Raw genomic sequence first — 26,126 nt, 5'->3', positions numbered from 1 at the left:
CCCCTGACACAGCCAGTCTGGAATGGTTCTGACCCCACACAGCGTCGACCCCTGAACCCGATGGAGGAAAAACACCAGAGAGCACTTGGTGTCAGCGCTGACACCAGGTCTGGGGACGGAGGTGGGTATGTCATGAATAGACCACACTGGCTAATGAGTAATCAGACTAAAAGATCTGTCAATGTATTAAATAACCAGGTTTCCCCACGGTCACTTTGTATGACCCCACTTCATGGACAGGTTGACACTTTTTGGCTTGGGCATGAGGTACAATTACGACCCTGGCTGATTTCAAGGCAGCTGGAATAGGGATGTGCAGCCCCCTCATCCCCTGGGACAGAGTGTTCCCTCCATCACGTGCCCTGAGTCTTAAGTTCCCATTCGTGGACAAGACGGCCTGCCGCTGTGAATCCTGTCTGTCTGCCACCCTGTGCGGTCTGCCTGAGTTCTCCTGCAGCCACCTCCTCAGGCTATTTCTAAGACAGGCCTCAGCATCTCCCCTTAGAACAATGCCACCAACAAGCTCTAACCAAGGCCAGTACTCAGAGGGCACTGCGCAAACAGAGGGTCAGCATCACCGTCCTTGTGGGAGTAATTCACAGATGTTTTCCCCATCCTTTCCTCTTTCCTTTGATCTGCACAGTTGTCAACAAATGAGGTCACCTGGCTTTAATCGGCAGTTGTGTCATTAGCCACAGGCCTGGGAGTTAAAACCCCATCACTAAAGATTAGCAGCAATAATGAGAGATTTCATTCACTCTCCACATCCGCTTGCCAGGAAACGGGCCTGTCTGTAGCAGTCTGCCATTTGAACCTGGGCATCTTTTTTGCTCTGCACAAATTCGTAAGCGAGATTTCAAAGAACGCTGGGGTTAAAAAAAAAAAAAATTATCTCGTTTAGGAGATCAAGCATAAACTGAGTGTTTCTGAGTGTAGAAAAAACCATAGTGCTGCTGGATAGTTGGAATATTATACTTTTATCTCCTCCGGGAGGCACATCAACCTTCATACAGGCTGTCAACAATCATCTGCATTCATTAAGGGCAGGGGAACACCTGGCAATTTGATAGTTTTTTTCTCCTCTTCAAACTCCAAAGCCCAACACTTAAGGGAGCCCTGCCAGAGATGCGAAGCTCAGAGGCTGGTGTGCACTCCAGGCCTCTAACTCTCCTGTCTTTTCTTAGCCTCTGTTCTACTTGCAAATCCTCGGTACCCTTTGCTGTTGAGGGGGCAGCTACATTGTGCCATTCCTGCCATGGGGCAGTGCGGCCTCAGACCCCAGGGCTCAGGAGCTTTAGAAGGGATTATCTTTACAAAATGGCACCCAAGGAGTTTGGATTGGGTCTTTTAATCTCCAACCCCCTGAAAGCTAGAAGTGAAAAACTGAATACTCCTGTCCATGGATAAACCTTTCACTAAAGGCAGAGCACCAGGGAATGGCAACCTTCCTCTCCAGCAGGCTCATCCACGCCCTCCTCACAGCTAGGCTACAGCAGTACACGTTCGCCACCATGCGAATGAAGGCCAGCCCCATATGACCCCACGTAGACCCGGCCTCTGCATGAGCACCGAGATACCATTTCCTGTAAGGCAGAGCTGGGGGAGGCTGCAGCCAGTGGTGCTTGTTCTGGAAGGAAATGATAAAACGACAAAGTCAGACACTGAATCTCCATCCTCCCACCAGGCAGGAACGTCTGTCATTTGCTGAGATGGAAACACACACACACGCATACTACCTCTAAACATCCTCTCCCTGATTGCCCGGATAAGACGGCAGCAGTGACTGACCTGAGGTCTTTATTTAGCTTTCGGTGCAGCTAAATAAAGCTGCCGTCCGGCTGCACTTCCCCTGGCGTCTGCAGCCGACACCCTGGAAAGAGCTGAGCCCAGACAGACAGATCCGCCTTGTCCTAAGTACCTTTGAGTAGAACTTCTGAATGCTCTTAGCCTTATGCATCCCCGCCCCTCCCTGCCTACTCCTTTCTCCCTGAACTTGATTTTTTGGCACCATTTAGTTCTTTATTGTGTCCAGAGGAATTTATAGCTCAACTATCAGATCGCGGAGATAAAATTCGATTTGGGTGCCCTTAGTTTCTAGGTCTCCCCATCATATAACCTCTGGGGTATTTACTTGGAGGAGCAGCAAACACCACATTTAAATGTTTATGTCTAGTAACCAGCAGGACGTGTACTGACAGATGTCCCTTTTTAAGAGCACTGAGTTAGGCCAAACCACAGGATCCTGGACCCCAAGATGCTCCATTTTGAGTCATCGAGGTGGACCAGATAAGCAAAGACAGATCAGATAACTAAAGCACACATCATCGCAACAGAGCCTCACAACATTAAAGGAGCCAGGAATGTGGGAAGGAAAAGAAAAGCAAAGCAAACAGCAAGGAACTTTTCAAGCTAGTGATTTAAAATCCCCACCTAGTAACTTGTCAGTATTGGTTTTCTGCTTAACTGTATATACATTCATTTTCTTAATTATGATGCCATCTCTTTATATTTATATAACTGTAGAGTAGTTAATTCTGTTTATTGCCAACATCAAGCAATTCTTCAGGCAGGCTCAGGAACTCCTTTTCTGGCCCTTTGTAATCATTCTTAATACTTTCCTTAGAGCTTCCCATTTCTCCTGCTGTTCACTGTAAACCACCTGTGGATCTGCCCCGCACCCTCAACTTTTCCTTACCTTTGCTTCCCATTCAACCTGACCAGTCTCTCCAACTGCCCCCCAACACCCACGCCAGTGGCTGCCAGGGGCCTCTCTTCTGGTGGGTCAACTTCTTGAAAGAAGAAAGGACCTCTAAGGGCTTTATCAAGTCACCAGAACGACAGCGTATTCTTCAGGAAAAGTCATATGCCCTAACTCCATAAAAGCTAAATAAGCAACTCTCTTCTTATTTAGGTCACCACTGAGATGACCGGGGCTGGAGGTGGGGAGACTTCTGCTGTTCCAGTTATCAGATCTGTGAAAGGAAAACTTGCTCACACCCTACAATACGGAGAATTTGTGCTCCCATCTTCTTATAAAAGGTGATGTCTCCATCTGGGAGGAGTAGTGGAAAGAGGTACTATATATATTTTTAAATATCCGGTGTCCATGTACAAAAAGCATCATCTCCTACTAAACAGAACCAGGGAGCCGTGGGCTTTGCAGGACCACACTGAATCAGGAGCAGTGGTGGATAATTCAGCTGGCACTAAGATTTTCAGCCACCACAGGGATACTCTGACGTGGGGGCACATTTGGGAAGCGCATAACAAAGGGCTACTGCTTCACTGCTTGACGCACAAACAGAGCACTCTCATCTCCTCGAGAAAGCGTGGCTAATGGCTTACAGAATGCATCTCTGGCCTTACGGCTAAGCAAATCATTAAATCGATATTTATTGCTTATTTTTTAAAAACAAAAAGGAGCAACTGTTCATTTCCAAATGGCTAACAACTCTACCACTAAAAATACAGTCATGCGCTGCATAGCGATGTTTCAGTCATCCAGTGAAAGACCCCATCTACAACGGTGGTCCCACAGGTTATAAGGGAGCTAAAAAATTCCCATTATCTAGGATGTCTTGGTGATCCTGGCCCTAAGCAGGACTAGGCTAATGTGTGTGTCTGTGTCTTACTTTTTAACAAAAATGTTGAAGTTTTGTAAAAGGAAAAAGTTATTTTTTTTTAAATAGAATAAAGCTTACAGAATAAGCATGTATTGTACAGCTGTACAATATGATAGTGTTTTAGGCTAAGTGTTATTACAAAAGTCAAAAAATAAGTTTATGAAGGAAAAATGCTATACTAAGCCAAGGTTAATTTGTTATTGAAGAAAGAAAAATATTTTAAAAATAAATTTAATGTAGCCTAAGTACACAGTGTTATAAAGTCTACAGGACTGTACAGTAATGTCCTTGACCTCCACATTCACTCACCACTCACACACTGACTGACCCATAGCCATGTCCAGTCCTACAAACTCCATTTATGGCAAGTGCCCTATACAGGTGTACCATTTTTTATCTTGTATACCCTATTTTGACTGTACCTTGTCTATGTTTAGAGTCACAAATCCTTACCATTGTGTTACACTGCCTACAGTATTTAGTACAGAAACATGCTGTACAGATTTGTAGCCTAGGAGCACTAGGTGATACCATGTAGCCCAGGTCTATTCCTTTGAGGTGTGTTGTAGGCTACACAATCTAGGTTTGTGTGAGGACACTCTATGATGTTTGAATATTAGGTGATAAAACTGCCCACTGATGCATTTCTCAGAATGCATCTCCGTCAGTGAGTGATACATGGCTGTACTAAGCTCATTTTCATTTCTACATTTTTTCCCCCTAGGGTTCCTATCTCTGTGATCTTCTGCAGGAATCGTTCGCTCTAAAAATGAAAGATTTCTCAGAGACTAATGCTTCCATCATGACATCTTCACACACGGATGGGATTCTGTCCTGAGGCCAGTCCAACTGGAAATACTCATTTACTCATTTTTGTTCTTAGTAAAGTGGGGTTACTCATTCATGAAGAAGGTTAACCAGAGCTGGAGATAAAGGTATCTCCATGCACTTGAGTATGAGAGGGCCTTTTAGGGTAGGCAGAGGATATTTGCAGAAGGGTCCCTTCCATTCAGTGTAGATGCCAACACGGTTTGAGAAACGGTGCTCTCAGACACCACCGCGCTCTCTCCCGCCACAGAACATGCTGGGGCTGGGGCACAGCTCTTGGTGTCCAAATTCTACCACCCCAGCTAGACTGCACCTTTTTGAGGACAGGAAGGAGGAACAGCACCTTACACGAAATTCCATTCGAACACTGCTGTGCAGGTTCAACATGGAGCTGAACAAAGCGAGGCTTACAGAATGGACAGACACAAAGGAAAGGGGACGGTTTCCAGGCTCTTGACAACATCCTTCTTTAAGAAAGAAGGAGGTGAGAGGAAATAAACAAAATGAAACACAAAACTAGGTGGGGTGCTCAATCTACAAAGGTTTCTAGTTGCTCTCAAGTAGACAGTAAAATGAGTGTCTATAAACAGAGCTGAACCACTGTCCTTTCCCAAATTTTGCTCCTGCAAGGATAACTCCTGGCTTAAAAATTATTATTATTATTTTTTTTTCCAGAATCTGGGTCAAAGCATCACTTTCTTCTCCTCTGACATTCTAAGTCCAAGGAGACATTTCTTGGCAACTGACCAAAAAGAAACATTTAACTCAGGCAACTGGAAGAGCACTTAAAAGGCAACTAGTTATCTGGAAGACAAGAGATACCACTTTCTACTCCCTGAGGTTTGCTCAGAGAACTAAAACAAGGAGGATTAATACTTCGTGTCCGTCACTCTCCAACCGGAGTGGACGTCTCAGTTAGCTGCAGAAATTTTTAACACTCAGATTCCCAGCTTCCTATTTGGGACTTCTGTTTCCTTAGGTCTGGGGCAGGACCTGGGGATGTGCGCTTTTAGAAAAGTACCTGGTAAGTCTCACACACAGCCAGGGGGTCCCCTGGTAGAGGCCTTGCTTTTCAGTCTCATCACTGGGCTCTGTTACAGGCGGAATCGTGTCCCCCTCAAATTCCGACATTGAAGCCCTAACCTGCCAGTACCCCAGAATGTGGCTGTGTTTGGAGATAGAGTCAAAGAGGTAATTAAGGTTAAATAAGGTCATCAGGGGGCACCCCAATCCGATATGACTGGCGTCCCTGTAAGGAGAAACCAGGACACAGTAAAACACAGAGGGAAGGCCCTGTGCACACAGCACTCCGCAAGCCACAGGGAGCGGCCTCAGAAGAAACCAATCCTGCTGACATCCTGATCTCTGACTTTTCGCCTCCAGAACTGTGAGGGAATAAATTTCTGTTGCTTCATCCTCGCAGTCTGTAGTTCTGCGTTATGACAGTCCTAGATGGGCTCTTTGGCCTTTGGCATCAAGCACAGGCACTTTAACTGATAGAAATTCTGCAGATAGGCAGCTGCTTCGTGGGCAGATTTGTCAGTTCAAGGCCATTAAAAGATACAATTATATTAAAGAAATTAAAAGGGGCTTTTAAATTACTCAAGTATGAAAACCTTTTCATTTGCCCAAACATGGAATTAAACTGACACTAATGAAAATACATCTTACGCTGTTTCAAGGGACATAAGCTTAGAGATACTACCACAAAAAGAGCAATGCCCCAAACTTGATGATATGCTCATTGATTTTTTTGGATGTGCTCACACTCTAGTTTGTGAACCACTCAGTTCTTTTCCATCCTGCTACCTGTTGTTTCCTGGGTATCATTTATCTCACTGCTCTTTAGCACATACACACCAGTAGGGCCAAGGGAAGTAAGACTCATAACCAATTTCCATCAGCAGCTCCTGTAACCAAGTAGTCTGTGGACATTTAAGTGCTAAATAAAATGCGATTCCTGGCTTTGCCACAAATTTAATTTATTTGAATTATTTCTGCCCCGTAAATATATAGACTTTTCTCTGATGAAAAGGCAATGGGTATTATGTAGAGAAATGTGAACTCTGACCTTGACCCTACTTAGTTTGACATTGGGCAAACACGTCTGTTTGGGCCTCAGTTTCCCCATCTACAAAATGAGAAGATCAATTTGATCACTGAGATCTCTTTTGGTTCTAATAATTCTATAACTCTCAAAATGTATCAATTCATACTTTGTCTAAGACAGTTTCCTAAAAAGTTACACATACTGTGAGATTTTTTATTTTCTCCCCACAAAACAGAATTTTAAAGGCATAAAAAGAACTTATCTGTAAATCTCCTTCCTTCCAACACCTTGAAACTAAGATATATCAGGTGGAAGTGCAGGGTAGGAGGTTGAAGAACATATTAAATGACAATCACGCATGTTTTGGTGAGCTGTTTGGTACAATGTGATTTCCTATGAGGCTTGAATCCATACTGAAAATCAGTATCATTTACTGCTACCTGGTTTTACTTAGAGGCCAGACTATTTAAGACAAAAGAAATCCAGGAATAAATGTATTTAGTTTTTTTTGGGAAAAAATAACCTCCCACTTCTGTTTTTTATTTCTAACTTCTGACAACTGCTTTTATTGTTTTTTAAAAAAGTGTTTATAATGGTCATCATAATTTTTTATGCCATGCATTATCATTTATATTCTTTTCATAATTTCAATACAAATTGTAAGTTAGGATAATGACACACAATCTCAATGCCTCGATCATATATTCACAGTAAGTTAGAATGAATGAAAACCAAAGCAAGAAAAGAACAGCTATAACTTGAACATCATGGAGGAATCATTTTTTTTTCCCCAAAGGAGAGATACTTAGATAATTCTCAGCCTTATGCCAAGCATAAATCCCTCATAGTTAGTCTTCCTTTAATTTCCACTTGCAAACATGTAGCCAAGTTTACCTACCTCCACTACCCCATGATGGATGGATGTGTACTGTTTCTTCTTCAGCATCACCAAGGTGATGACAATCACGGTTGCTATGACAACACCACCCACCATGAGTCCAATGATTGCACCTTTGTTTGAGCCCACATCTTCTGCAAAGAACACCTTGAAAACAAATCAAGAAAAAGGACTGTCATTGTAGGAGACATTTGGATGAGGTATGTGAAAAGTTTCAGCATATCCTCTGCCCTAACACAATCTTTCGCTGTAAATTTGAGTTGGTTGGTCATGTATTTGGTGCTTACTTGAAAAAAAAAAAAAAATCACATTTTCTACTTCTTAAGAATGACAACCACCGTCTATAGAATGAGGTACAACATGTGGCTTCCCCAGTTAGAAGAAGTCTACCTTCTCCTCACATGTCAAAACAGAAGCCTGCAGAAACCTGAAACCCTTTGACAGGTGGAACATTTGGTGAGCAGTGTGAAGGTAGCTCCTGGATCTATCAAAAGCTAGAAAGGCACGGATCACGATGATGAAAGGAGGTCAGCATTTTCCCAGCCATGGCAGGGAGACCCGATACATGACTCTAAGTGACTGTGCCTTAGGTGCTTTTCAAACCTGCAGATGTCCCAATTTCCATGGAGGGACATTTTTAACACATAGGAATAAATGTTCTGAAGCAAAGGAGTTAAACAAAAAGAAAAAGACATCTTGTTATCTATTCTAGTAATTCAGTAGGACTCTAATTAACCTTGTGCAGCATAATGCTTTTTAAAGTGTAATGTTATTTCAAAGGGAAGTATAGGCAACTAGAATTTTAAGTCATTCTTAACTCATGCTTTCTTACTACTGTGCCCAGAAACCAAAATTTAAAATGTTGCTTTATTCTAGCTGTTTATTTGACTTAAACATAAAAAGAATTTGGAGAACATTGTAAAGAAGAAATGTATTCAGTATGCTATATTTATGGCACTACATTTCTAACCGTTTATAAAACAGTATGTGTTCACTTCAAGTCTATATCACATTTTGGTAATTCTCACAACATTTCAAGCTTTATTTATTTATTTATTTATTTATTTTTGAGACAGAGTCTCGCTCTGTTGCCTGGGCTAGAGTGCCGTGGCGTCAGCCTAGCTCACAGCAACCTCAAACTCCTGAGCTCAAGCAATCCTCCTGCCTCAGCCTCCCAAGTAGCTGGGACTACAGGCATGCACCACCATGCCCGCCTAATTTTTTCTATATATATTTTTAGTTGTCCATATAATTTCTTTCTATTTTTAGTAGAGACGGGGTCTCGCTCTTGCTCAGGCTGGTCTCAAACTCCTGACCTCAAGCGATCCACTCGCCTAAGCTTTATTATTATATCTGTTATGGTGATCTGTAATCACTGATCTTTGATGTTATCTTTTTAATTGTTTTGTGGTGCCATGAAACACACTCATGTAAAACAGTGAACTTAATCGATACATGTGTGAGTTCTGACTGCTCCACTCACCAGCTGTTCCTGTCTCCCTCCCCCTCCTCCCGATTCACTGAGACACAAAAATATTAAAATTGGGCCAATTAATCACCCTACAATGGCTTCTAGTGTTCGAGTGAAAGGAAGAGTCGCATGCCTCTCACTTGATATCAAAAGCTGCAGATGCGGTGGAAATAGCAAGAGAACTAAAATTAGATATGGAGCCTAAAGATGGGCCCGAATTGTTGCAATCTCATGGTAAAATCTGAATGGATGAGGAGCTGCTTCTACAGATGAGCAAAGAAAGTGGTTTCTTTAGATGGAACCTACTTCTGGTAAAGATACTATACTATACTCATATGCCATAGAGAAATCTTTCATGAAAGGAGGAGTCGATCAATACAGCAAACTTCATTGTTGTCTTATTTCCAAAAATTGCCGCAGTCACCCCAGCCTTCAGCAGTCACCATCCCAGTCAGTGAGCAGCCACCAACCCCAAGGCAAGACCCTCCGCCAGCCAAGAGAACACGACTCACTGAAGGCTCAGGCAATTGTTAGAACTTTTATGGCAATAAAGTATTTTTAAATTAAGGTATGTACACTGCTATTTTAGACATAATGCTACTGCACACTTAATAGACTGTAGTATAAATATAACTTTTATATACACTGGGAAATAAAAAAAATTTGTGTAACTTGCTTTATTGTGATATTCACTTTATTGTGGTGTCCTGGAATCTCTGAGGTGTGCCCGTAGCTTCCTAAATAATTCTTTCACTGTAGCCTCGAGATAGTAAAATGACCAATTCTCACAGCTAAAACTAACATCCTAGCAATCCGAAAAAGCAATATAAGATATAGCAAACAAAGCAAATTTCTAAATGGGGGTATTATTCATGGTATAGCTCAGAAAATCAGAAGCCGTCCATAATTATTCCCCTTACTAAACAAATATGCTAGCTCAACATTTTGATAAAAAGCAAATCATTATTTAGCTAATGATACTAGGGTGAGGTAATCAGGAATAAATGCAAGTCTGGACATATTCCTGTGTCTTTAAGAAAATACTGTAATTTCGTAATATTCATTGCACTAATTATAGTACATTATCTTATCAACTAGTTCAGTAGAGGGAGCTAATTCTCCTAATTGCTGCTGCTGCCATTAGTCACTGTCGCGTTACAGGAGTTAGTGCGGATTGTGGAGATGGGCTTATATGACACAGGCACCAGAAAATGCAAATCTGCACATTAATCTCCAGCTTTCTGCCCCAGCAATTCCCAACTCTTCAGCAGTTCCTCCGTTTTTTTTTTTAAACTCTTCAGTACTAACCCAATCAAGAGTGCTCCTGATTTTACAATAATTGATACTGGATTATCCTGCCAGTGAAAACTATGCTTCAAAAAGCTAAATGTCTTTTTACAAAAAAATTACAGGAGTTAAAAATGCAAATCCAAATCCCAAGTCAGTTTTTAATATGCTTCAATTATTTAGAGTGAAGGGAGGCATAAATATTACTTTTAAGGCATTTTCTTTTGGATATTAATACTAGGATTTATTGACTTTATGTATGAACATTGGAAAGATATTTTCTGCTTGAAACACATACACACATATACACACACACACAAAAAAAGAAGTGAGAATACTTTTCAAATATTATTCCTGTGAGAATTTTATTACCATTTTTTGCTCACTGACGAATGTGTGATAAAACTGTCTTTTTTATTAATTTAACCTCCTGACTGCGCTTACTGATAAGGTGGAAGGAACCCTATCATAATCTGGGATTTGCTTTATGTGAATTTCTAAGCTTTTGGTAAAGGATTTTATATAACTACTGGAGCTGCCTGCAAAGGAGATGGTTACTTTTTGACTTATTCCAATTCTGACATTGGGCAGAAAAAAAGTGATTTTATCTAAAAAGTAAACTGCTGTCTTCCTTGCTCAAACTTTTTGATGCATAATACTACTGGGAATATCACGGGGTCCTGCTCACCCCATGATCTTATCCGTGCAAGGGAAATTAATCATGGGAGGGAAGGAGAAGGAAGGGTGAGAGGGAGACGAACACACAAAGGTAGACAGTTACAGACGTGAACTTGGGCTAACGGCTATAAAAAGTGTTCTGTAAAACCAAGTCGTGTTTGCAGGTGTTTATTGGAGACTCTGCTCCTTCAAATAAACCTATTATAAACCTATTTCCCTAGAAAATAGAGTGGAAGTTAAAGTGGCTGCTGTATTGAAATGAATTCCACTTTAAATCCTGCCTGGCGTAGCTGACTTGTAGTCAGAAAGAACTATATACAGAGGCTTTTTTCATTTTCTTCATGTTTTTGTGGTAAGCCTATAGGCAAGCATTTTATTTTTGTTTTCACCTTTTCCATAGTTTGATTTCTGGCACAGGCTGAACCAAGAGTTAGTTAATAGGTCATCTGACAAGACAAACCGAGTAGCAGGAAGAGGTAAATTATTTTTACGTACCAATTTTTGATGATGAACTTCATACCCCGAATCATGCCGGAACTCTGCGTCCATCTTCACTTCAGAGATCTCCTCCGTCTTGATGTTTGTCAACCCAGAACCTGCATTATACGATAATCAAAATATGGGACAACCAATCAGTTTTACCTATGAATAGTAATAACATGAGACAAAGGCTACCAAAAAATTCTTTCTAGGCCTGAAGTGTGAGGAAAATTGATGAATGACTCTCTTTAAGAAAAATGGCACCCTGTATTTAAATCCTAAACCACTGCCTATTTTCAAACAAAAAGAAATTAAAGATTAAAGAAATCTAAACTTAAGGCTTCTACTGCCTTTAAATACAAGGTATAATTTTTGAAAAGGGGAAAAGCAGAAGTTAAATGCTGGTTGGGAGGCTGGCAAAGATTTGTTCCTAGAATATGGGGCTATTGTTTAGCCTATTATGAGTCTTTTTCCATGTGCATTCATTACTTCAGAAAAAATAATAAAAGTCTTTAAAAATGAGCATTAATTACCTGGTAGAACAAAACTGCTACTTTGGGGCTTGGCTCCAATTACAAATAAATTATGTTCATGTATCTATGCAGTGAAGCATTCTAAAAATTATGTAATTTATTTAGCTAAGTGTTCCAGTTATAGATACAGATTATAATTGGTTCATCTGCTGAATAAAGAGCTGCAGCACATAATATTTAAAATGCTTCTTTGAGACTAACAGAATTTATAACCTACTAACTCTTCCTTCTCTATGAATTGCTATTTGATTCTTCACATTAATTGTTACAATGAATTTCATTAACCAAATAATCTGAAGCTTAAAAACAAAATGCAAAGTCATTTTAAACACAAAAATGAAAGTAAAAAGTACAAATATCAGTTTCCACGATGTAGCATTTAATGGTCAAAAATCAGAATTTTAGGATGAGAAGGGCTTTTCCAATCATCTCGTGTACAGTGTTCCCACCCAGGGGCAGATTCTCAGCTCCTGCTTGAACACAGGGGAGTATATCAGATTGCCTCCATTTTCAGGGAGATTTGCCTACTAGAACGGCCTTTTTTCTATTAAGCCAACATCAGTGTTCCTATAACTTCCTGCATTTGATCCTGGTTAAACTCGGAGCAAACCTCACCTTCCCTTTCTCATTATAACCTTCAACAGGTATTAGACACCAAAAGAGAGGAAACATGTTCCTGTCGATTCTTGTCTTACTTGGGCTACACATTCCCAGTTCCTCCAGCTCCCATGGGAACTAATTTCTTGCTCTTGGTCTAATCATTCTTTCAATCTTGTCTACAAGATGCTGTGAAACCTGCCATGTAACTTGCTGACACTGAAATGCACAATGTCCACAGCACATGATGTGCCAGTCTAATGGCAGAGTCTGCACAAAAAGAAGGTGAGGAAAATCTGACAACACTTAGGGAATCCACACTGCTTGTGACATAGCTCAGTTTCCTTGTCCAACTGTTGGAAAAGCTTCCGTTTAATTATCTATCCGAAAACAGACTCATGGTCAATGTCAATGTACACCTGGCTTGAACATTGTGAAGTTGTCATCCCTCCCTTCTGCTTTTCAGAACTACATTTTCCTACCCTTACCTTCCCAGCTCTTCTCCTTTTCTCCAGAGTTCCACAAAAACTATGGACAGTGGCTCTGTTTCACGTTCCAGTTCTCTTAGCTTGCTATTTGTCTGAGTCATAAGGACTTGGACTGGGGTAGAGATGTGGTGGTTTTAAAACATATTCACAAACTTGTTGATGCTCCTCCCTTCAGGAGGTAGAACTTAATTCCCTTCCCTTGGGTATGGCCTGGAAGTAGTGACTTGCTTCTAATGAACAGAAGATGGCAGAGTTGATGGTGTATGACTTCTGAGACTAAGTTATACAAGGCACCGAAGCTTCCGTCTTGTTCTCTCTCTTGGACCACCTGGTGTGGGAGAAGCCAGCTGCCGTGTAGTGGGGCTACACAAGCAGACTTACAGAGAGTTGCACGGTAAGGTGCAGAGGTATCCTGCGAATAGCCGTGTGAGCTGGAAACAGACTCACCCGCCTCAGTCGAGCCTTCAGATGACTACAGCTCGCGCAATCTCTTGATTGCAGCCTCACATAAGACCCTGCATCAGAACCACTCAGCTAAACCATACCCCAAATCCTGACCTATAAACACTGTAAGAAACTAATGCTTGCTGTTTTAAGCTGCTAATTTCTGGGGTTATTTGTTACACAGCAATAGATAACTAACATAAGAGGCAGTACTTTCTTTTTTCATCTTGATCTATCTTGGGCTTTAATTTCCTTTTATCACAAGTTCAAATATAGATAAAAAAAGACACTATCAAAGTGGACAGTTTCCCTTTCTTTCTGATCTCTTTAACTCTGGGCCTCTCACTGACCTAATGCCCATCCGCTGGCCCCTTTCCCACTGTGAGACCTGCAAAGCTCTCTGTTCTTATGTATTTTCTTACTTTAAAATTATTAACATTTTTCATAAGTTTCAACTCATTCTGTCCTCTAACCTTCCTGACCCTTATTTTTATAGGGCAGTGATGCTAACATTCTTTTAATTCTCAGTGGTTGCATATTTTTATCTTTCTATAAGCTCTTTAAAATCTGAGATCCTTATATAAACCCATTTCTTTATAGCACACTCTTTTTCTGTCATCGAGATCTAGCAATCTGACAGTTGAAACTGTATTTCTGAGATTTTTAAGAAAACTGTCTTAAATAGTCTTCCCTTTTAGATTTGGAGGGGGGGAGAAATAATTACACTAAAAAATAAATAAAGAATGAGCTCTCTACTCAGAATTTTGTAAGCCCACACTATTTCTGAAAGGATACTGACAATACTTTTGGTAGTTAAGAAAAAAACCCAAAAACAAACAAACAAACAAAAAAATCAGGCCAGGCGTGGTGGCTCATGCCTGTAATCCTAGCATTTTGGGAGGCCAAGGTGGGAGAATTGCTTGAGGTCAGGAGTTCAAGACCAGCCTGAGCAAGAGTGAGACCCTGTCTCTACAAAAAGTAGAACAATTAGCTGGGTGTGGTGGTATGTGCCTGTAGTTGCAGGAGGCTGAGGCAGGAGGATTGCTTGAGCCCAGGAAATTGAGGACACAGTGAGTTATGATGATGCCACTGTACTCTAGCTTGGGCAATGGAGTGAGACCTTGTCTTCAAAAAAAAAAATTCAAATTCATGTAATAAGTCTGCATAACAACAAATAATGAATGCTTATAGCTTAATAGTTTGAGAGGCTCTTAGCAGAAAGAGCTCCTGCTAGTTCATTTCTATTTAGCACGGATAGTCATTTAGTAAAGACTTTTCATACATTAATCAAATCTCACTAGAAGAGAAAAAAATTAATAAGCCCATACATAGGGAAATGTCACTAATAATAAGTTAGTATTGCATGTAATGAAACGTGATGGGTATAAGTAGTTTTAAATAAATGGCAGGGGCCTTGGTTTATCGGCTTACAAGAGGCCCGAGTTGTGTGACTCCATCCTAAGCCCTGGTGACTCCAGCTCTCTCTTTCTCTTCCTCTAAGTCCTGAAGAGTGGGGGACACTGTCGTGCATCTGGGGGCTAAGGGAGGTATGTTCTTCATGACACCTCTTACTTGGCTTGGGGTCAAAGACCTGGTTTTCCTTTACCTGAACTAGAGAAGGGCAGTAATACATTATAATGGGAAGGGTAGCTTTCCACTCCATGTGAAGAGCCTACTAATGTATCTTTCTTTTTTATTCTGCTGATTGTATAATTATTCCTTCAGAGCCTATTTTTCTTTGGAAATAAGCCAGGAGGAATAGGTATAATGGCTGTTATGCCCAGAAATGACCACTGTTACTACTGTAGTCCCTACTTAACATTACCTTCTAGAAGTTAAAGTCTCCTGGTTTTTTCAAATATGGGAAGTCAAGGAGAGGTCATTTACCTCAGTCATGATTATATAGCACTGGGTGGGCGAAAACAAAAACCAAAACCCTTTCTCGACTTGTTTCTGAGTGACAACGGTGATTATTCAAAAACAATGCCACTACTTGAATTGACGTATGACAACTCAGGAGGGTTTTCTAAGTTTGTAAAAGTCAAAAGATATAATTTGGCACATTAGACTCAAGTGCGTGGTCTCAAAAATGTGATGATAAAGAACCAAAACTGTGCTATAAAATATGGGGGGGAAATTAGTCCAAGTGCTTTATAGACTCACTGCAAGCACAAAAATATAGAGCACATGCATGTCTTAATATATATCCAGCAAATATTGCTACTCACAACTGTTCATGCCTTAACTAGAATCTTCCTCACTTCCTGAGTATTCTTTCTCATCTGTGGCTATCACACTGTGCAACCCAAACCTTTCGTAGTGTAAGAAAGGAAGCTTGGCCTAGGCTGCCCTCTTGTCTATATAGGCTGTTCCCTTGTTTTCTGTCAATCCAGGTGCCTCAAATCTTTCACAGCCTCTCTGGAAGCCCATCTCCAGCAAGTCCCCTGGTTGTGCTCCATTTGCTCACATCACAGAACATTCTTGTCGGCACTTAGGTTGCTTTGTGTTTTCTTGCCTTCCAAATTCCATCTATCTTTCCAAATATGCAAGGTGTTCCTTCTATTTTACTTCAAGATCTGGAGGGCAGGGAGCTTCCCATTTAATTTCTTTTGCCCCTCCACAGAATTTAGTGCTTCGATCTTTGTGAAATATCAAAATGAGATAACGTCGTTATGGTTACAAGAAAGATTTTGGATGACTTTCTCCCTTCCACCTGTATACTACTACTAACTATTCTCTAGTTCTTCCTTCAAAATAGATTATTTTTGTTTGACAATGTATGGAAATGTGCTTTTCACATTAGATTAGGAAAAAGAGAAAAAGGAAAAAGCAAATCAACTGGTGGTGTTACCCCTTTCTGGATATTTCAGAAGGAACACATAGACCCAGCTTGCCAATGTAGGAACTTTGAGGGCTTCTAAATCACATTAGATACTTGGAGATGAAAAGCAAGTCTTCTTTTAAAAATAAGTGGGAAGCATCTTGAAAAAAAAGTCCCAAGGCAAATGACCAACCTGAGCCGGTTTTGGTTGCAATTAGATCTGAACTGATCTAAGGCCGCACCAGTTGGCTGAGCAGAATAGGAATGTCAACCGCTGGCTCCTTGAAATTCACTTACATGACACTGACAATAAGGAGGACATTAGGAGAATGGAAACTGTCTCTGACTCACTGTAATTTAAGTTCCCCAGAAAAGCCCTACAGACAGAGATGCATAAAACTAACAGAATCAGCTGTCAAGACGTGTCACTCTCCTGTCTCTGCTGCCACTGTTCATCACAGCACTAGGTCACGAAGATGCCACAAGGTGGACTCTGAGTCTTTATCAGTGACTGTGGCAGGAGGCAGACATGGCTGGAGCCTGCGTTGGCAGCGAGAGAGAGAGGGACAAGGTCTCCTTCTGGCCCCGCTGCCGACTGTATCTGAATCAGGGAGCAAAGGCTGACCTCTGTGTGTTATTAATATCTTCAAAGAACATTAATTTCCTGTTCCTTGACTATTGCATGGGGACATTATGAGAATAAAGAAGAAAAGAAATATGGGAAGGTATGTGCTATTTAGGAAGAAGATCTTCCTAGAATATATAGATTTGTCAACTCCATAACTTCCCTCTTGTTCCTGATTCGCTGAACACATTGGCTACTACCAGTTGCGTGAGGCTGTGCAGGGAGTAGAGACCAGGTGTGGACGCGCTTCTGTTGTGCCGCAACAATATTCACAAGACTAAGTTGAACAGGCTAAATACAGAACAAAGGGTGAAAATGTGTTTCTTCTTAAGGCTTGGGAAACTGTAAAAAGGAAGCGTCTACTTCAGTGTTAATGGGATTTGTAAGTAATATAAAAAATAAAGGGCGTATGTGCAAAATTATGCACATACATCTGTTGTGTTACTTTAGCCACTCATTGAGAATAAGTATATACAACCCACAAAACAGAAAAAGTAAGTATTTCTGGCTCTGGAGATACACCAAATCTGGTATTTTCAGGAAATCATGTCTACTTCAGTAACTGATTGAAGTTGGAGCCCAGTTTGGTTAGAAAAGGCCCCATCTGGACACCAAACAGGAAAGGAAAGGAGAGATGTTCCCAGCAGTAACCAGGTCACCGCCAGATAGTCTGCATCTGTCTGGGCTTCTGTTTTTGAGGACAGGCTCTATATAATCTTCTCCCCTTAAAAAAAATAAAAAAAAGAAAAAAACCCACAAAAGGCTCTCTTTTAGGTTTCCTGGGAAAGCTCAGAAACAAAAAACAGGTCACTTCATTAGCAACTTGGGAGATGAAGTGTAAGGAAAAGAAAGGAAGAATTTAAAAAAGTTTGGTTTCTACGGTCACTTGGAATTCTACTCTGCCGCGAGACGCTCAGAGTGGAGCGAGGAGACGACGTCTGCGCAAGCGCAAGCGCAAGCGCAAGGAGCGGCGCGGCCAGGCGGGCCGGGTACCTGGTCGCGTGGTCAGTCCTCGGTCGGCGGCGGGGCGGGCGTCAACGGGCTCAACTGGGCACAGGAAGCGAGAGACACGGAAAAGCAAATGAGACAAATCAAGACGGTAAGTTGTGGCTCCTGAACACAGAGCAGGGAAAAAAGCATGTGCGATAAACAAGTTATAAAAAAGGAGCAGCTGGAAAAGAACCGCTGAGTTAGTCCCAAGCATCACGGAACGGGAGGGGCACCTCCTCAAAAGGCTTATCGTGATTGACGTGCCAACCCCGCGCCTTGGTTTTCTAATAAAAGCACTCACCAGGGTACGCAGCGACATCAAAGAAGAGTGGACGCGGAGGCTGGATTTTCCCCTGAACTAGTTGAGAGATAGTTTCTTGGCTTTTGATTAGAAGTAAAATATATTATACCCTGCCCAGCGGAAAACCTTCAAGATACCTCCTTTTACGACTGTTCAATCTTATCTTATTTTACAGTTAATTAACTACAAAAGGACTTTGTGAAATTTCCGGGAGAAATGCAAATATGAATTTACCGGGAGAGCAAAGTTTCACCACCTAATCTGCCATTTAGCGAATCTAATTTGTCCTTAGTTTGAGGATATTAGAGATAAACCGCAGTCTTTCTCTTTTTTGTCAGAAAGCTGGTTTCCATTTGATAGCTGACATACAGCTGAAATGTGTGAAATGAGGCTGTTTCGTTTTAGATTTGTCAGCATTCACGATTTTCCCTTTGTATGCGTTCTGGGTCCGGCCCAAGGCAAGCCGTGGGCGGCTCGGGATCCTTCACCGCTGCTCACCACCCCCGCATTTCCAAAGTGCTTCTGACGCTCAGAAGGTATTTCCTTGCACTTATGTCTGTCTTTGAAGGAACCAGGCAGAGAGAAAGAAGCACGACTTTGAAGATTAATAAATGGTGAAGGAGCAAATGAAGCTGAGGGAGGAGAAAAAGCCCCTCGGGAAAGGCCAGGCACATGTAAAAGTAAGGGGACAAGAAGCGAGCACAGGTGTGGATGGAGACCAGGTGTGCTGGATGGGGCGGCTTTTGGCAACTTCAGTGGAACCACCCAGTGTACTGATGCACACAGGCCGGGCACTGGAAGGTGAGATTTAGGTCCAAATGGATTTTGGATGCCACATGTTGACAGGGACGGGGTGGGGGGGGGGCGGCCTGGAAAAAGTGGCAATAAGCCAAGTATTCAAAAATATAAGAAAATATTTCTGGGAAGCCACTTAGGCGACATAAAAGAGAAAAGTGGTTCGGTCCTTTCTCACATAGACTGGTGGCGTGGTGGACTAGAAAGGAGAGCAGAGGCACCTAAACCCAGGCCCAGCGTTTACAGTGTCCATGACCTTGGGCAAGTGGCCAGTTCTGAGGCTGTTTCTCCATATGGAAAACAGAAATAATAACATCTTTATCTTTTAAGTGTAGTGAGAACAAATAACTTTTTAAGCTTGTTTCAGAAACTCCGAAATACTATAAAACTGCACTTAGTAAGTCTCCCATTATTATTCTATAATGACTAGTGCTGCGAGGATGACTACCCTCTAGGACACTTTAGTGCATTGGAAGAAGGCACACTTCCTTCTGCAACTCACAAATACATTTCGACAATGAAGTTCAGTTTCTCTGTATTTCATCTTTTTCCCATCTGCAACAACCTGTAGTAAATAACTTTATTACTCTTCATAAAATGGAGTGAGTCGAAGGATTATTGTACTTTTTCAGAAGTTCCCAGTGACGAGGGCCCCAAATGGTGCTTTAGTTGCAGGTAAGAACACACCAAACCACATGCAGGAGGGCCAACAAGCACCCAGAAGTGGTGCTGATCACATATATCTACAGTGAAGTCATTAGAAAATGTATCTTTGACTCAGGGGAAGCAGTTGTACCTGTGGTTTAAATGCAGGCTGAAGAGCTGGTAGTCCCAGGGTCCACTGCTAATGCTACTATTATTTTCTCTGTGATTTAGGGGAAATGACGTTGTTTCTGAACCTCAGTTTTATCACATGTAAACAGGGTTTTTCCAGGGTTCGCTGGTACATACTTATGTGAGAGAAACTTACCAATAATAAAGCACTATACTACAATTACTGAGGGAATATTGAAAAGCATCAAATGTGCATAGAAGAAAGTCTAAAAGTCATTACCACAAAATGGTACGTTAGTTATCTCTGAGTGAGGAGATTATTCCTATAAATTTCTCTTCCTTTTTTTTTTTTTTTTTACTGGGTACGTAATACTTGAGAACAGTAATGAGACCTTTTCTATATTTTAGGAAGATCAAACAGTAATAGTTTCAGTGATTTAAACAGTCATCTGCTTTAACAGTTCGAAGCTGATTTAGCATGCGTTAATGCTCAAAAAATAAGTAGCTCTTGAGTTCGGGGAGCATATATCAAAAAAGGTTTTTTTCTTTTAAAGGCAATTATGACATTATTGCAACAAAAGAACACACATCGAAAAGACAAAGTAGTGCATTATTTCCCAATCCATTGCAAATACTTTCTAATTTTTCAAATGGATCTTTACTTACTGAACCAGAAAGTGACTTCATCAATATAGAGCATTCAAAACATTTTACACTGGCTTTTTAGTAAGTTAAAAATAAGAAATAGATTATCTTAAAGAGTTAAGATAAAATTTAGGCACAAATTGTTATTCTCTTGCTCTCAGCAGCTTTGAATCAAATCCTTCCTTGTAAGAGGAGGAACAGAATGATAGGGACTCTGGGATTTTTGACTTCGTTAGTTCTGATGTTCCTTGTAATAGACCCAAGCTAGTACTGCCTTGTACAATGTTTTCACCAGGCCTTAGGTAATAAGAAACCAGCAGGAAACCAGTTTTATATATAGATAAGAGAGGCCTAAAAAGGACTGGTTGTAGGTTTAATGAAAGACATTATTTAACCTTGATTTCACCATTTAAATTGGCTTCCTCATTGCTTCTTTATGGCCAATTAAAAATATACCAGAGGGCGGCTTCACTCTGCAAAATATACATACTCTTTCACTTTGTGATCCGTGAGAACAGTTCTATAACAACAGTTTCATTTGAGTTTTCCCATTCCTTTAGATTTTATGGATCTGGAAACCAAAGACCAAACATTCCTTAAGGCAAATTGTAGCTATTCCACAGCCTATAATATTGGCAAACCGTGATATGCTTATTTTTTTCAATGTAAATTAAAAGAATGCCTGGGCATCAGACCTTCCTCTGGACTTGACTAATTATTATTGAGAAGATCAACAAATTTTTTGGTAAGCATTTGAAGCTATGATGATAAGGACAGCATGAACAATGAAAGGAAATCCTTTGAGAATTTTAGATATTTTTTAATAGCTCTATGTATGTGCAAATGTCTGTACAAAGAAGGACTAAGAAGGAACAAGTTTATGGAGAGGAGAGACGAGGGATCACTGTAGGACTGTATCTCATTATACGGCTTGTTATATTCATTATTTTAAAGATACATTGTTTAGGCCATATGGCGATTCATCTTGAGACAGGCTGATAAAATCTCTCTAAGATGATCCTGGTTCCATTAAAATAAAAAAAAGCTACCACTGACCATTTACCGTGTTCCAGGCACTTTGCTAAGAGCTTTTTCATGCCTTCTTATTTAATGCTCATACCATATCTCTGAGTTAGGAATTATTATCAACCTTACTTTATAGATCATCAGATAGCCAGAGAAGCTAAGTAATTTGCTCATAAGCACAAGGCAGAGCTGGAATTTAAATTCAGATCCGTATCATTTAGGAGTGTGGGCAGTACTTCATACCCTACAAGATGGTGGGGAATGTGGAAGTGGTTTTGGTTGTCACTAGGGGGAATGGAGTGGGAGGGAGGATCCTAAAGGCTTTTAGTGGAGGGGTACCAGAGATGTCAGATGCTGTGCACAGGGCAACCCCAACAAATAAAAATTGCCCTGCACTCTACATGGTTTTCTAATTTCTCACTGGATACACAGGTGTTTATGACAATGTGAACCCAGAACCTAATCAAATTTTATATATAAACGCAAAGCATTTCTGTAGTTTTTAATTTGGAAAATGACATCACTAATGCTTATGCTGCTTGTAAAACCTAAATCGAAACAGCCCCCTGTATCAGCCTGCCTGACTCTGCCACATCCCTGTGGGCCCAGGCACCTGACTATGACACTGTTTTCAGTAGTCGTTGGCCTGAGCACTTACATGTTGGAACATATTTTATCAATTATCTCCATTATATTGATTTCCCCCCAAACGTTGCCAATTTTTTTTACAAATTGGTCATTGAGGAGGCTTTTTAAAATAGTTACAAAAAGAATATTGGGTCTGATAATGATGAGAAACATTACTCAAGACTCTGAGATCTTAAGCACCATTGCCTTCCAATTTTGTTATATAAGATTTTGCTTATTTAAACAAAAGCTTTTTTTAACAAGAATATCAGCTCTTTTGATGAAGGCTAGGCAATGTAATTACTGCATCTTCACCAAGGATCCAGTGATACAAACTCAAGGCCTTTGGCTAACTGGGCATCTTGGCCATACCCTGTGTGTGTGTGTGTGTGTGTGTGTGTGTGTATGTGTGTGTGTATGTACAGACTGTTTCTCACAGCTAATGCTACAATGTGTGCTGTTAGGAAAAGAGCAAATCTAGTATGCATTCAATTTGCAAAATAAGATTGGACATTTTCCCCAAAAAATTCTCATTAGAGGCTAAAGGAAGATTTTAAATGGCCAAAATAAATCTAACCATAAAAAAGTGACACAATCAGCACTCTAGTTATAATACAATTTAATAAGGATGTTACTTAGGTCTTTGATAACTAAATGTCCTTAACATGTTTTTTTCTCTATGTGAATAATTATTTTCATAAATGGTAAAGTTTTAATTATTATTACATCATCAATAACATTGCTGTTTGTATCTGCTGATATTACTATAAGGTGCTCTTTTTCAAATTAAGGAAACAATTTGGGGTGATTACTCCCATTGTGAAAATAGTCTATATAATGATTTTCTGCAATGGTTCTCTTAAAAAGAGACTTGTCCAATGCAAATAAGGTCTAATATTGAACTTTAGATTTAGTCTGAAAAGTACACTGACTGCACTTTATGAGGTGTATGACAAATATAAACAACCATTAAAATTTGCTACTTTAAGAAAGAAAATCACAGGTAAAATCCTGTTGTATTCTTGAAAAACATGTTATTAGTATCTAGACATCAAGGTGTTTATGCATTTGTAATTTTATACTTCTGAACCTGTAAAAATGATAAAACATACTAAAAGATGCTCTCTGCTAAACAGATATTTGTGCTAAGAAATCCCTGGGAAAAAGTACATCATTTATTGCACAAATTTGTTTACATAGAAAAATCTTACTTCTCTGAACTGTCATAGGAAAAAACATGTACAGCAATGTGCTCCTTAGTTTTGACAGCTGCCTTAAATTTAACTTTCTAAACAAAAAACTTTAAATCTCAAGCAAAATTAAATTTATTTATACATTGTACTCTATCTTTGCCTTTAACATTTAATGGAACCTGAAATTTCATGTACAAATGAGTAGCCAATGAAGACTATTTTGGTACCTGTCAAATGTCCACTTATGCAGACCCTATAGAATCTTTTCTCTCTGCTGGTGAGCTGTAATTTCCTTGATTTCATTACCTATATCTGTTTTCTCTGAAGCTGGCATTCTAGGCCTCTATCTCGTAAACATCAGTTGAAGTTTGTGCTTTCATTCCAGAAGCAACAATATACCTCTCAGTGAGAAACCATTTAAAAAAAAAATTCCTACCAAAAATCACTACTAAAGAAATTAGTCTCCTGGTGCCTCCATTTTCTCATTTGAAAAATAGTCATAAAAATAATACATGGCATACAGTACGTGCTCTTTATGTATCTGCTTTTATTATTATATCATTTTATATTACGGAAAGAAAGGGAAAATAAAAATTAGAAAAATGTTATTGCCACACATTTTTCATGTGCAGAATTGCCTCTGGAATAATATACTGTGGGTCACCACCTCTGTATGGGACTGGGAACTCCAAAAGGTGACGTTGCCCCAAATGCCAACTTGGATCTTTGGGAGAGGAGAGGCCTTTTACTTGAAAGTGTTCTGGGTAATCAATACCATCGTGATTTTACCACCTATACAATGGGGCTGTTATCTTTTCCAAAAAATTTCAGTTTACTTGCTTTGTAGCATGAAAAAAGGTAAAGACTAATTCACACGGATATAATAGTATTTTAATGGCTACATAGTAACTGCTCATACTTCCTTCTTGAAGTGAAACTGAAATGAAATATTTTATTACTACAATCAGAGAAAAAAAAATCACACGAGAACAAAAAGAAAAGATCTCTCTTTCCCTCTCTCTGACACACGTACATGTGTAGCTACCAGAACAATCTTGCTCCCTCAGGGGACTCTTACCTTCGTTTTCTGTGTTGGCTGGCACAGAGTCGGCCCCAAAAGAATGCCACGGCTGGAGCTCGTCCAGGCTGAACTCGCCATTGACGGGAAGAAGCTCCACGGTGGTTTTCGTCTCGGTCAAAGATGGCATGAGGGCGTCGTTCCCATAGCTGATTCTTGGTTCACTGATCATGTTGGCCAAGACATCGTCCGAGTAGTTTTGCTCTTTCTGAAGCAGCTCATCTAAACAAAACCAAACCGTCTCCTTAGTAACAGCGATCACAGCAGCAGCAGCTACCATTTACTGACAATCGGGTAACTTCAACTGCTTTTACATGCATGATCTTGCATCGTTGACCTATCCAAAGTTCTGGTAGTCTAGTGAAAATCCTCAAATCACACATTGGATTACCGAAATGCATTTTTTTTTTTTTTTTTTTTGAGACAGAGTCTCACTCTATTGCCTGGGCTAGAGTGCCATGGTGTCAGCCTAGCTCATAGCAACCTCAAACTCCTGGGCTCAAGCAGTCCTCCTGCCTCAGCCTCCCGAGTAGCTGGGACTACAGGCATGTGCCACCATGCCTGGCTAATTTTTTTCTATAAATTTTTAGTTGTCCAGCTAATCTCTTTCTATTTTTTTAGTAGAGACAGGGTCTCGCTCTTGCTCAGTCTCGTCTTGAACTCCTGAGGTCAAAGGATCTGCCGACCTCAGAATACCAGAGTGCTAGGATTACAGGCGTGAGCCACCACGCCCAGCCCTGAAATGCATTTTTACTGGGAAAAAAGAGATTATTAGAACATAACCTTGTATCAAGTGCAATTACTGTTTTAAAAATTGACCCAAGGTCTCAAAATTTGTGAATCTCTTATAATGTTACCCAGGATTTACCAGGTTTTTCTCTGTGTTATATATTGTTTTAAATTAGCGATCCATAGAGAGCATTTGTGCTATTAATGACAATATTGGATCAACCAGAATATCTCATTTTCAAATCATACCCCTGTCAAGAGTTTATTATACTGTATAACATTTCAGACACGTCACTGGTTAGTATTATTGCTGGAGAAAATGAAGAAAATAAAATCAAGATTTAAATTTGATTTATAACATTTTACTACCATCCGTCAAATTCTCTCTTAAATTGGCAAAAAAATTTTCTGAAAAATTTACATTCTGTTCAAATATACCTATTAAAACAATCTGATGGAATAGCATTAATACACGCGATTAATAACTTTCCATGAAGTCAGTTTTATTGCGAGAGATTGTAAATGATGGAATCCCAAGCAAATCAGTCCTTTTGAAGTCTAATTGGAGTCATAATATATCGCTATTAGCTGTGGCACCATTCTAAAATTCAATATTTGATGCTTGCAATGACCTTTCCCTTACAGATAAAAGGCCCCCGTTAGATTTCTTGTAACTTTTTCATGTCTTACAGAGTCCTAGGTAGAGGCTAATAATGTAGCCAATGTCTGATTTAATAAATTAAATGGACATTTCTTTTATATAAATCTTGTGCTTATGACTGTTAAGCACTTCCTATACTAAAGAGAGGATATTCTGGAATGATGATTGGTGCTTACACATTTCTCTTGAGAGGGAAGAACCTTCCCCAATGAGAGAGCTCTCGGCCTCTCCTGGGGCCATGCTGTTCTTGATGTTTTGTGGGGTTTACTATCACTTACCCTCCTTCTACATCTGGAAATGTTTCCTGTTTTGCGTACACAGTACTGAGCTTCTTCCCCACGACATCTCTGAATAATGTTCTTGCTTCCTTTTCCCTCTTATTTTCTTCTTATATCTCTTTCCATCTCTTTCTACAATTCTCCCCTTTGGGAATCCTACCCACTCTTGAAACACTAAAGATCTCCTACCTTTGGATGAATTTGAA

The 26,126-nt window shown here is 40.2% G+C and overlaps 1 protein-coding gene across 9 annotated transcripts in view; it reads right to left on the bottom strand.

Annotated features, from left to right (window-relative positions):
• The window catches only part of APP (amyloid beta precursor protein), a 244,752-nt gene that overhangs the window by 2,415 nt on the left and 216,211 nt on the right, over window positions 1–26,126 (bottom strand). For 6 of the 9 annotated variants that reach the window (XM_069475007.1, XM_069475009.1, XM_069475012.1 and 3 more), the window contains 4 exons: window positions 24,253–24,474; window positions 17,817–17,870; window positions 11,331–11,431; window positions 7,400–7,546 (listed from right to left, as the gene is read on the bottom strand). In XM_069475007.1, coding sequence (XP_069331108.1) covers window positions 7,400–7,546; window positions 11,331–11,431; window positions 17,817–17,870; window positions 24,253–24,474 — 524 coding nt within the window. The remainder of the gene's footprint in view (window positions 1–7,399; window positions 7,547–11,330; window positions 11,432–17,816; window positions 17,871–24,252; window positions 24,475–26,126) is intronic. The other 3 variants (XM_069475008.1, XM_069475010.1, XM_069475014.1) reach the window with 1 other exon arrangement.

The sequence above is a fragment of the Eulemur rufifrons genome, chromosome 7 (assembly GCF_041146395.1).
Source record: "Eulemur rufifrons isolate Redbay chromosome 7, OSU_ERuf_1, whole genome shotgun sequence".
NCBI lineage: Eukaryota > Metazoa > Chordata > Mammalia > Primates > Lemuridae > Eulemur > Eulemur rufifrons.
This window is presented reverse-complemented; position numbering and strand designations above follow the sequence as displayed.